Source organism: Artemia sp. Qi Xiang Cuo, chromosome 2 (genome assembly GCF_049724085.1).
Source record: "Artemia sp. Qi Xiang Cuo chromosome 2, ASM4972408v1, whole genome shotgun sequence".
NCBI classification, from domain to species: domain Eukaryota; kingdom Metazoa; phylum Arthropoda; class Branchiopoda; order Anostraca; family Artemiidae; genus Artemia; species Artemia sp. Qi Xiang Cuo.
The window spans coordinates 70,721,021-70,734,038 of record NC_142795.1 but is presented as its reverse complement, the minus strand read 5'-3'; the positions used below and the strand labels follow the sequence as shown (position 1 = coordinate 70,734,038).

At 36.0% G+C, this 13,018-nt stretch overlaps 1 protein-coding gene across 1 annotated transcript in view; it reads left to right on the top strand.

Annotated features, from left to right (window-relative positions):
- Positions 1–2,579: 2,579 nt before the first annotated feature.
- Positions 2,580–13,018, top strand: part of LOC148955568 (uncharacterized) — a 53,840-nt gene continuing 43,401 nt past the window's right edge. The window contains exons 1-2 of the mRNA XM_089102974.1: positions 2,580–2,633; positions 7,647–7,972. Coding sequence (XP_088959100.1) covers positions 7,663–7,972 — 310 coding nt within the window. The 5' untranslated portion in view covers positions 2,580–2,633; positions 7,647–7,662. The remainder of the gene's footprint in view (positions 2,634–7,646; positions 7,973–13,018) is intronic.

Genomic DNA, 13,018 nt, shown 5'->3' with positions numbered 1-13,018 from the left:
TGATAAAAAATGTTGTTGCTTAAATGATCAAAAGATCGATCTTTCGGTACAGATTAGAAAACAAATTTTCGTGGTCACAGAAAAGGTAAACGTTCTCATTGGCTTCAAAATCAGACTTTGGGTGACAATTAAATATAAAAACAAACAAATTTTACCTACTGAAAGTAAGGCGCAACATCAAAACTAAAGACAAACAGAAATTATCTTGTATATGAGGGGGATACCCCCTCCTTACTTCCTCGTTCGTTACGCTAAAGTTTGTTAGTACTTTAAAAAGGCTTCTCATTCCAGTTCAACGGCCCTTGTGTTTCAGCAGTTGTTTCGAAAGAATTTTGACAAAACGCCAAAATTTTGCGTAAAGAGCGGGAAATTGAGGAGGTGGCATGCTATCACTGAAGCTCTTTTTAATTACATTCCTTCGATTCATGAATATCCCGTCTCGTGCCCTCATAGGAGAAGTAGTGATTGACAAACTAGCTTAAGCTGATAATATAGACCTAATTGCTGAGTCCCTTCGGTTTCACAGGTATCCGGCTGATATCGTCCATTCGACCACCAACTCATTCGGGATGGCCATCAGCACCTCGAAAACGAAAACTATGCACTCCTCACGCAAACATGACACCCAGGTAGGTCCTGGCCTCCAGCTTAGCGGTGATGGTACAGAATGCGTATAGGAATTTACCAACCTTAGTAGCTTACTCAGCTCTGACAATAACAACTTCAAAGACGCATGGCACTTTCGACTCCAAAATCCGACCTCGCTGCCTTCAAACAAAATTGGTACAACGTATTCCTGGTTTCACTTGCCATGATACAAGATGCAATCTCCAACACAAAGCTTCTCTAAAGTCTCAAGATCCAACATAAAATCACTGACAGAATAAAATCTGTGCAACTGAGATGGCTAGAACCAAGACCCCACCAAACCCATAGAAAACACTAAACTCCCCAAGTTAGCCTTTGAAGGCCATGTACACGTCATCACTCTAAAGGGCGTCCCCCAAAGAGATGGAAAGACCTTCCCTCCTCATTCAACATGCCATTGCAACTCCATCCGGTGGGAGATAGAATTATATATATCCTTGTCTTTTGCATCCATCAGAAGGGCTTATTGCATATCAACTACATTCCGTAGGCATTTATATATATATATATATATATATATATATATATATATATATATATATATATATATATATATATATATATATATATATATATATATATATATCTGTGTGTGGTTCGGTTATACTGTTTGGTCCTGGGTAGTTGGACAGATGAGTAAGGTTAAATCCTCGTTCAAGTGCACGTTTGTCTCAATTGCTGGATAACTATGGCAGTCCTTTTTTTTCTTTTTTTTTTTCTTGCCAAGTAATTACCTCTAAAACTTAATATATATATATATATATATATATATATATATATATATATATATATATATATATATATATATATATATATATATATATATATATATATATATATATATATATATATATATATATATATATATATATATATATATATATATATATATATATATATATATATATATATATATGTGTGTGTGTGTTTACTATATTCTTTGCTATTAAATGACCGATAACTACGTAATTGCATGTATTTTTTACATTTCGATGGATAAGATCTTGAGTGGCCTGAATAAGGCCCTTCAGTAGGCAGAAGAAATTGAGATAATTTTCCTTGTTCAATATTCCTTGGCGTTCCAAATATTCGACAAATTTTACGATCGACTTCCCAAAATTTTGTATCGTAGATGAAGCAGCCAACTTCTAAACATTTCACAACTTATGCGTCATTTACCCCTTGACCTGTTTCATAATTACGATTTAGTCATAAATATTAAGTAGCATTTAACATTTATGCAATAAATGCGTAGTTTTATTATTATTTTTTTGAAGTAGAAATGAAATATTGACATTTTTCTGGATTTCAGGGACTCAGCAAACGGTGTGTGGTTACGAACTGTAAGTAAGGAGCGACTCGGCCCAATTGTAACCGATACTAAAAAGGGAAACGTGATGACAAATAATATATCAAAGGAATCAGGAAGGAGTAGGGCATCTTTGCCGCCTTGATCCTCCCTATCTATGTCTGTGAACGAGCGGAGACAAGTGGGGGAAGGAGGGGGATTGCTCTGCCCAAGTTCATCGAAAACTGAAAAACAGATGAATTGTAATAAAAACATGCGACCAGTCCTAAAAAACAGACATTTCAAAGAGTGAAGGAACATGAAGGACCTCTTCCTGCATACGTCCTTCTTGAATTTATATAATATAGTAATGATTCTTTTCATTTAAAATAGCAGAAGATATGGCAATTTTTTTTTCTTAGTTTTTTTGTGGGCATAGCACTCTCGCCCGTAATTAGGTTACTCATTTTATGTTTATATGGCCATAAAACAATTGCATTTTTTCATACAAGGACCGGATATAAATATGCAGAGAGGTTTTTTTTTTAGTCCCTAACCAAACTACCTGAAAATCTCCCAAAACATTGAAGCATTCAGTCAGGATTAGTTTACTCTAGTCTACCTGTTGAGAAACAATCCATTGTCTTAGTTTATGTTTCCCAACCTGGAATATATGTTTGACACATAATTATACGCGGTATTTCATTTAATTATTCTTATTTGCAAGGGACATTATCCTAAAGTCTCATCCATGGACCCTTAGAGAAGTTAAAGAAAGTTCTTTAAATGTGCAGAAATTTATGCGTACTCCTCACCTTTTGCACCCTTTAAGGGCGATGGAAATAAATTACATGTGCCAGGGAATCGCTGCACAATATATAACATGCATGCCTCATATTTCTTTTTAAATTATTTCATATTGTTTCATCATAGCTCACTCTTTCTCAAGAGAACCTAGGGATCTGGACAACCCCGGTTCAGAAGCTATGGCTAAGACTGTCCCGACCTAGTACAATAACAGCCTGCTACAAGCTGCTGCAATAACTTTGGAGGAGGGGTAGCAGTAACAAGGATTTGTTGAAGTTGAGCTGATTACAATAAGAAAAATGTATGAATATGATGCTATGATGCTTAATAGGATGCTACTATTACGTTTATACTGAAATTGTATTGTAAAATAAAATATACTACTTAGTTATTCATATAAAATGCAAAATCAGGCGCGTAAACATACAATTATTGGTAAATATATACCAAATCATATTATTGAGTTAGGAATAAAGTGAATACACCATTCGATGCCTTTTTTATGCTGATTACGAATATAATAATCATTTCTATCGGAAATGAATTTCAGCCCCCCCCTTCTATATGCCAATTCAGGGTATATATTTCTACATTAGGGGGGGGGGAATTTTGTTTCTGATGGGAATGGGAGGTAAGTTTAAACTTTACCCCCCCCCCCACCCCTAATGTAGAAATATATACCCTGAAATGGAATATATATAGGGGGGGGGGCCGAAATTCATTTCCAATAGAAATGATTACTATATTTTTAATCAGCATAAAAAAGGCATTGAATTGTGTATTCAATTTATTCCTAACTCAATAATATGATTTGGTATATATTTACCCAATTATTTTTGGAGAGTGACTGAATCCGTCCAAATTTCATCTTAACAGGCAATTCGTATGCAAATCATCGCATGGCAGGAGAAACAATCTCTCAAATTTCGCGGGGAGGGTTTCCTTTAGACCCTCTCCGCGACCCACCTACCAGCCTCTATGAAACATACTTGATTTCAATGGAATCACAATAAACCACAAAAAGTTAGGGTCGAAAGCTTTTTCGGTGTTTTAATAGCTCTAAGCACCATTATAGCGCGTTAATAGTTTTCTTCTTGCTGTGAGTGATACCCCACCCCCCAATTTTTCATTAAATGGTATCTTTGAAATGTGAATTAACATAATTGAAAGCATCAAAAGAAATGGGCGCATTAGTCTATTACTTATTTAATAGAATGGTAAAACTCAGGATGAGGTTTTTTTTCTATCTTCGAAAGTATTTGCGTTAGACGGATGAAACTTAAAGGGACGAAACCAGATCCCTTATCATACCAAGAGAAGTTCTTAAAGTATCTATCTCCACCCCTCCCCCATCCAAAAACAGTTACCTCTGATAAACTTGGGTAAGTTTGGAAAATGCGTTTTAAATTTGAAAAAAAAACCGAAGGTAGCTTAATATCCTACTCATGTTGCTGCATTTGTCGTTTCAAAGCCGGGGTCAAGGAAAAGCCGATACGAACCAAATTAAGGTAAAAATTAAGTTAGACCTAGTCAGACCTAGGAAAAGTTGTTTTAGAACTAGTTAGACCTAAGACAAATTTCATTCTCTTACCTCAACTAATATCCAAGATACCAAAAAGCCCCTGGTCTAGATTAGTGCTGCAATGATGTATATTAAAGTAACGCTTAATAAATTACACAGGAAGCTATGCACGCATCCTCGTTGCAAATTTTACCTGGGAAAGGGGCTAAGATACGTAAAAATTGTTAGCCAGGAAAGGGCAATGTTTTTCAGTGTTACCCTTTTCCCAACCTACTTTGCTGATTTTGAGCTAGCCCACTTATGAGCTAGCTTTACTTTCCAGTCCATAGTCCCGACTGACACTGTGTTCTCCATAAACTATTACTTTTCCCTTCCCCTTTAGTATCCAAAGATCCTTTTTTCCATATTTCATCCTTTTATCCATATTTGCATTAGAATGCTCTTAGCTTGTAGAGTTGTTTTGTGTCTGGTTTTAAAAATAACTACTTTCTTTGTAGAAGGGCTAAAAATCTGGTTGACTCATCAACCTTTTTGGGGGTCTCAAATAACCTTAATTTTCCCCCTAAATTTTCCATAGTTCTATAAGCGATTTTTACGAAATAGAAAATAACAAATATTTTAGGGATTTGCAATTCTATAGAAAAGCCGTGCTTTTTTGCATATTAAATAAAAAAAACAAGTTTTTTAAACTGAAAGTAAGGAGCGACATTAAAACTTAAAACAAACAGAAATTATTCCGTATATGAAAGGGGCTGTCCCCTCCTCAACGCCTCGCTCTTTACGCTAAATTTTTTTATTGTTTTAAAAAATACAGTTGTGAAAAAGAGTCAAACTTTAGCGTAAATAGCGAGCCGTTGAGGAGGGGACAGCCCCTTTCATATACAGAATAATTTCTGTTGGTTTTAAGTTTTGATGTTGCTCCTTACTTTCAGTTTAAAAAACTTGTTTTTTTATTTAATTTCTGATCGTTTTTTAGTTAATGCAGCTTTTATTTTGGCTCGCCGTCATTGAATAAGTAAACAAAATTTGCATAAAACTTTTACTTTTCTTTTGCTAAATGGCTGTCTCTAAATTTTGTTCTGACGTAATTTACAAATTAACTTACGTAACGAACTTCTATAGTCGTATATTTTTCTTCTGGAAAAAAATACTAAGTTGCAGATTTTTGCAGATATGAGCTTGAAACCAATGTTATAGGGTTTTCTGATACGCTGAATCTGACAGTGATTTTCATTAAAAATTTTTCACTTTTAGGGGATGTTTCCCCCTCTTTAAAAAATCAGGTAAGTTTTCTCAGGCTCGTAGCCTTTGATGAGTAATACTAAACTTAACAAAATTTGTATATTTAGAATCAGCATTATAAGCCCATTCTTTTGATACATTTATTGACATCAAAGTTCCGTTTTAAAAGTTTCGCTTACTATTGAGCCGTATCGCTTGTTTTTTTTTATTTTTCTTTTTCTTACGTTTATGTTATTACGTATATGATGGGGTTCCCCCCTTAGTCAATACCACGCTCTTTACGTTAAAAGTTAAAAAAATTTTAATTCACACACCCCTGAATCACAAAGGCCGTTTAATTAGAATAGATAGCTTTTTTGAAAGCACTAAAAAAAACTGTAGCGTAAAGAGCGAGGTATTGACTTGGGGAGAACCCCCTCATATACATAATAATTTCTGTTGATTTTAAGTTCTAATATTGATTCTTACTTTCAGTTGAATAAACTTGTTTTTTTTAAATTTAATTTCTTATCGTATTTTAAATAATACTTTGGAATCCAGTGCCCCTTCATAAAAATGTCCCTTACCTCCAAGATACATCCTCCAAGAAAATATTCTCCCGAGTAACCCCCTCCTCCAGCCCCCCTCCCCCCCCCCACAAAAAAAAATTCTTCCTGAAAATGTCTGTATACTTCCCAATAACCAATACAATATGCAAGCAATGGGCAAAGTTCATAACTTGCAGCCCTTCCCCTGGGAACTGTGGGGGATTAAGTCATCGTAAAAGACATATTTATTAGATTTTTGACTATGCTAAACAAAATGGCTATCTCAAAATTTTAATTGGGTGACTTTGAGAAAAAAATGAGCGTGGGAGGGGGCCAAGTTGCCCTCCATTTTTTTTGGTCACTTAAAAAGGGCACTAGAACTTTTAATTTCCGTTCAAATGAGCCCTCTTACGATATTCTAGGACCACTTGGTCAATACGATTACCCCTGGAAAAAAAAACAAAAACAAACAAACAAATAAACACGCACCCGTGATCTTTCTTCTGGCAAAAAATGCAAAATTCCACATTTTTGTAGATAGGAGCTTGAAACCTCTACAGTAGGGTTCTTTAATACGCTGAATATGATGGTATGATTTTCTTTAAGGTTGTATAGCTTTTAGGGCGTCTTTCCCCCTTTTTTCAAAAATCAGCCAAATTTTCTCAGGCGCGTAACTTTTGATGGGTAAGATTAAACTTGATGAAACTTCTATATTTGAAATCAAAATTAAAATCTGATTCTTTTGATGTATCTATTGGTACCAAAATTCCGGTTTTTAGAGTTTCGGTTACCATTGAGCCGGGTCGCTCCTTACTTACAGTTCGTTACCACGAACTGTTTGATATAATATCAAAATATTATTAATTCAAAAATCGAATATAAATTTCTGCGGTTACTAAAAATCTAGTGAAAAAATGATAACCTAAAGAAAATAGGATATTCTTATCATCAAAATCAAATTTTCAAATGCAGTCTCACTTGGATAATTTGGCGTGCACATACCCAAAAAGGGAAAAAGATTTGAAAACGTGATACAGGCTCATATACATTAGTATTCACTCATTTTAGAAAAAGAACCCTTGATTCTTGTTATCCCCTCCCCCCTAATGAAAAATTGTATGTAGTAGCAGGAGCAGTATCTTCTGGCTCTGCACCACTTGAAAATATCTCGCTTGCGGGTAGGGGGTTAATTAAAAAGACAGCGTGTTACACTAGTACCTTTAATTGGGGGTGGGGGTTGGGAGAGGGATGAGAAAAAGGTACTTACCTTCAAAGATTTCCCCTCACCCAGATCTAGAAAAATACCTTTTTTGGTATTTTATTAAAAATGGTTATTTTTGGTTTTTATTGGAAAAGTAAAAATAAAGCAAAATATTCCCTATAGATTTACAAGGCACGGTTTGCGCCCCTCCCCGCCGAAAAAATCGGTGAATTGACGGCACTGTTACCCAGCTTAACTCTTATATGAAGCAGAAGAAATCTCCAAACTCCAATCGTTTTTGCATTTGAGAATAGTTGAGAACTGGGTTAGGAAGACAGAAAAAGAACAGAAACTTTCAATTCCTTACTGCTTTGAAAACGCAAAAGCAAAATAATTTTATTTTATTTCTAGACTGGAAAGAGAAGCCATGGGTGATACCTTTAGAGTTCAATGGAATGGGCACGACGGAGTATTTAAATCTATATTTGGCCCTCTCCTCGATTCCGAACTTCTCACTGACGTGACCATGGCTGCAAGAGATGGCTCGTTGAAGTGTCACAAGCTCGTACTTGCTGCTTGTTCTCCGTATTTGCGGGATCTGTTAGTGAACAACCCTAGCCAGTATCCAATTTTAGTGTTGCATGACATGGAAATTAGCCATTTAAAGGCAATTATTCATTTTCTGTATAATGGTGAAATGCAAGTGCCAGTGGAGCAAATGGAAGCCATTACGAAAGGTATGCCAAAAGTAAATGGTGGCGTAGCTAGGGTTTTCAGCGCCCGAGGTTAATGTTGATTTTGACCCTCCACCCCTTTCACTATTACAATATACGTAGATCATAATACTGACGAAAAAAAGATGAGTTTGGTGCCCCTCACAGGCTTCATTTCTTGACAGCCAGCCCTCCCCCCTAATTGTACTACTGAGGGTAAAACTGAATTTCTCTTTGAAATAGGGGCTAGTGCCAGCTAATTAGAATATCTTCTTTGTTTATACGATTAAACTTTTTTTTATTATTTATTCCGACTCAAAAATAGAAATCCAAAAAGTGTGCTTTCCACTTCACAGAAATAAAAATGAAAGGTCACTGGAACAATGGATAATCATTAAGTAGAATTTTAAACACTAAATATTCAAATAAAACAGCAGCATTTTGCTTATCTAAATAAAATGCTTTGTAATTTAGTAAGCTTTAAATCAAAATAGTTGCTTATTTAAAATCTTCAAGTAAATTATTCCACAATATTATAAAAGGATTATATTGCTAAAAAACACATGGATATTGGACAGAAAATGCGGCCTAAAAACAGCCTGAGATTTTAACCCTTTTCCCTCACAATATTGAAAGTTCCATGACCCTTCTCCCCTCCAGTTAAGTCTCTAATAAATTATTATCTTTGTTTTAAGTGTTTCGTTTTTTAGTAATAACAGTGTGCCATACAAGTATGATCAGGAGTGTATTCGGCTTGGTATAATCTTCCTATTAAATGAGAAATGTTGGAGACCTCATATACCTCCGTGGCTGTCTCATGCGTGCAATGAAGCAGTCAAACATTATCCAGTTAATAGGCTACGTCATACTAAGTCAAACTTATTACCAGGGTTGCCACTTTAACAAAACTACTGGTACTCGCCTGTATAGCAAAAAATAACGACCCAACCCTAAAATTAATAACTCCCGCCATAAAATTTGGCAGGGTGTGTGGATTTGCGAAACACGCGGCGTTTTAGCACCGTAGTTTCTCTTTGGTTTATCATATAACCCAGAGTAATTTTTATTTTTTATTTCTGTATAGCTAGTCGAACACTGACTTCCGATATGGCAAAAAAGGGCCACTGATATGGGAAGCAACTACAATCAAAATCATCGAAGTTATCTCTGGATTTTCACTATGAACGGTCCGTAATTGCCTAGTAGGGTAATAGGGCGTCCAGACTATCCGTTTTCTGGGACTATAGTACATAAAACTGGAAGCAGGAAAATTATCTAACTGTGCATTATTTTTAAAAAAATATGTAGATTTTTACCTTTTATCCTTATAAAGCCTTTTTTTTTCTGAGTAAAAAACTGAAAAAAAAAAAAAAAAAACTAAAGCATCAGTTAGAAAATTAAACTTTTTTATGTTTAATAGCTACTAAATTTAAAAGCTACTTTTATTTATAACTTGGCACTTGTATCCTTTTTGGCACTTTTTCAGGAAAAGCAGTCCACACTACCATTTTCCGTCCCATTTTGCCTAAATGGGACTAAACGGGGGCAACGCGCTAAAGGCGTCACCCTAAAAGTTCAGTAAGAGAATTTTATTTACAGACTTTTACAGTAATAAAATATTATTTAAGCTCACGCTTCCACTTCCTCGCACTCCTGACCAGCTCTGTTGGAATATCCCAAGTCTCTGGATTCGGTACTACCCTCCTGACATGCATAATATCGGATATTGTTTCTGGCAGAAGTCTGTTCCGGAGGGGGGTCCGAAATAGCTTTAACAGCGAAAACTGACGTTCGGCCGAAGCGCTGCTATGAGGCAACGACATAATACCCTTTATGAATATAGGTAGGTGAACAAAAGCAGAGTCCCCAGCACCACCCTTGAGGGCGGACACTGAATTCCAAAATTGACACTTTCCCTTCCCCTAGCTCTTTCTTCAAGAATGGGAGTCGCCTCCACTCTCTGTTTAGGGCTTCAACTTCCAGCGAACCATTGAAACAGTCCTTGAATATCCGGAAAAGAGGGATTATAGAAGGAACTGATCCAGATAAAGCAGTTTCTGGAGATAACCAGTCTAGCATTCCAAGCAAGGGGTCTTCACTGTTTACTCTTCGCTTTATTTCAGAGCACAGCTTGATATAAAACGCAAGGCAATTTTTCTTTGTCGCAGCTAGCTGTCTGTTTTGAAGTTTCCGACTTTCAATCTGATCAATTGCAAAGAGCTCAAATTGGGCTCCAACATGCATACCCGTCTCCATAGCTTTGAAGTTTCTTGGGTTTGAAAAATCTGTTTCGAAGACTGAACGTATGGACAAAAGCTCGTCTTTGATATAATTCCTTGCCAGTTCGGAGAGAGTATTACCCACGCTTTTTAAAAGTTTGTGAACTTTCACTTCTGCGTTCTGGAATTCAAGATTCAGGTCGTTTACAATAGGAAGAACGTAATTCAGAAAAAGATAATAAAGCTTGACTTCGGGATCGATCGAAGCTGTATAAAGCTTCACTGCCGTTTGATCCCAACCTTCATTCGCAGGTAAGGCGAAAAACAACGTCAGAGCAGTCCACTGTTCCACCAGCCTCTCAGAGACAGCCTCAAACACTAACCAGCGAGTTGCAGATGGGTACAGGAGTGCATGATCGGTTACTTCACAGAACTTTTGGAATTCCTTATACTCACGGAGTCGTTTGGCACTATTATATGCGTACATATGTATATAATTTCTGAATATGACGATCTCTGTAGGTAACTACGCACAAGAACTAGCAAAGCATAGTGCAAAACTGTGATAAATACATCCGAGAATAGCCAGCCAGGGAATATCTTTCTTTATGAGGGCTGCAAGGCCGTTGTTCTTCCCAAGCATCACATTTTGCATTATCAGATGCAAATCATATGCAGTTTTTTATTGTCATCTTCTTCTCACTTAAAGTCTTATAGATCAAGTTTTTAAGGTCCATTGCTGTTGTATCCCCAACTTCTGGAATGGGCAAAAAGTCTTCCTTGATTCCGCATGTAGTGTTGTCATAGTAGCGAACGATGATGACTAAGTATTTTGTCCCACACATATCAGTGCTTTCATCAACCATCAGCGAAAAGAGCGATTTTTCCAATCTTGAGCCCAGTTGGCTGATGGCGTATGGGGCAATTACGTTTTTGATTAGTCCAGTGGTTTTAGTTCTTCCACATGCAAGATGCTTTACTACTGACGAATCAGGAAATTTTTTTTCAGCAATTCGGGCAAGCTGTCCATAATACTCATCTCCTTGGATTTTGATGCTACCCAGGCTGGCATTGCCAACTGTAAAGCTGTCACCTGTTGGCTAATTAATTCTCTTTCCTTTGCTGCTCCCGATAAAGTAAACTCATTGGTTTGGTCATCAGCATTACGCACTTGGTTCTTCATACTAACAACTTTGGATATATGACTTTCCCTCAGTGCATGTCTACGTAAATGGGATAGGCCACCAGTAATGATCTTTTCGCAAAACCTACACCAAGATTTTGTCCTATCCCTTGGATATCTTTGCAGCCAGACCTGCAAGTCTTTATCTTCTATCCATTTTGCACTGAATTTCTGTATTTTCACTGGCTTTGGTGGTTTATTTCTGCTGATTCTTCGTTTTCTCACATTTAATAGTTCATTCTGTTCACCTTCAATGTCATTTGCAGTTTCTTCACCGTCGCTGGCACTAGCTTCAGATTTATTGACTTCGTCTCCAGAGTCATTAGCTAGATAGAGAATCTGTATAAGAGCAGCGACTCAAACCGGTTGTCCATATATCAAACCAGTGGTGTAACTAAGGGAGACAAGTAGGGGCCCTTTGCAGCACAAGTTTAGTTTTTCTGGTTAATTGCTTCTCTAAAAGAGATATCTAAGAGAGGAAGAAAGAAAAATAAAAGAGATAAAGAAACTTCTAGGTCCTAAATTTCAAAATTTTTTGAATATTCGCTGCATAATATTGCTCTTAGAGATTATTTGCTTCCTGACAAGGATGTTTCAGGGGCTAATTTAAAGAAATCATTAAAACTGGGTTAGTTGAGCCAGAATTTTCAATTTCATGCTAGACTTTTTCCAAGTGTCATGGTCACTTTTTTGAAATTGTACTCCCTCCCATTCTGAGGGCCCATATATAACTGTATAAATACATTTCATCTTTGTGTCGAATCTTGTGATGACATTCTTTCTTGTAATATTCTTACATGTTCTTTTATATTGTAAAGTGAGAATTTAATTGGTTGATTTTTTTAATATATTCCTAGGGCTATATCGCGGACCATCAGGGGGGAGGGTGCATTTTCAGAAAAGGGGCCATGATATTTGGAAATAGTGTAAAATAAAGAACTGAATGGTACTGCTTTTGTGTGTTTAGCGTGTTTTCTTCAGAAAAGGACAATCACTAAATATTTGGCATTAGAAAAAGACAACTATACTAGTGTCCATTTTTATGGAGAAAATAAACACTCTTGTATCTGTTAGGGTAGGCTTAAAGTTTACTTAAAGACTGATTCATAGGGACCATGTAGATTGGGCTGGGGCCCAAGCACCCCAAGAAAACGTAAATTTCTTCGAATTTCTCGGCATTTCTTTATTAAATTATAGGTTTTTTATTATCCCCCCTAATTTTATTTAATTAAATCATTTTCAGTTCGTTTTTATTAATTCACTGATCTTTTTGTTCCATCTTCCAGTTATTTCTTTGTACCACAATTTTTTTTAATTTGTGAATTATTTTTCAACCACTTCCGAATGTTCTGTTACTTTCAACTTTTATCAGTAAAGAACAACGGTAAGAGCACTTCCTGAGGCTGTCTTAACTTAGGTTTTAATCTTGGATTAGACACGATTTTTTTTTTTTTTTTTTAACTGGAAAATTAAAAATTTGAAAATACTTTTTTTTTTCCAGAATATATAAACATTAGTGAAAATCCTGGGCAAAAAATCGATTCGTTTTTGCATAATTTGATCTTTTTTACTTGTTTTCCTCAATTCATCGACTCTTCGTTTATGCATTTAAAACCTAGATAAATTTGGTGTTCATGTTATGTAAAATCTAATGCTTTTTGTGCCCCT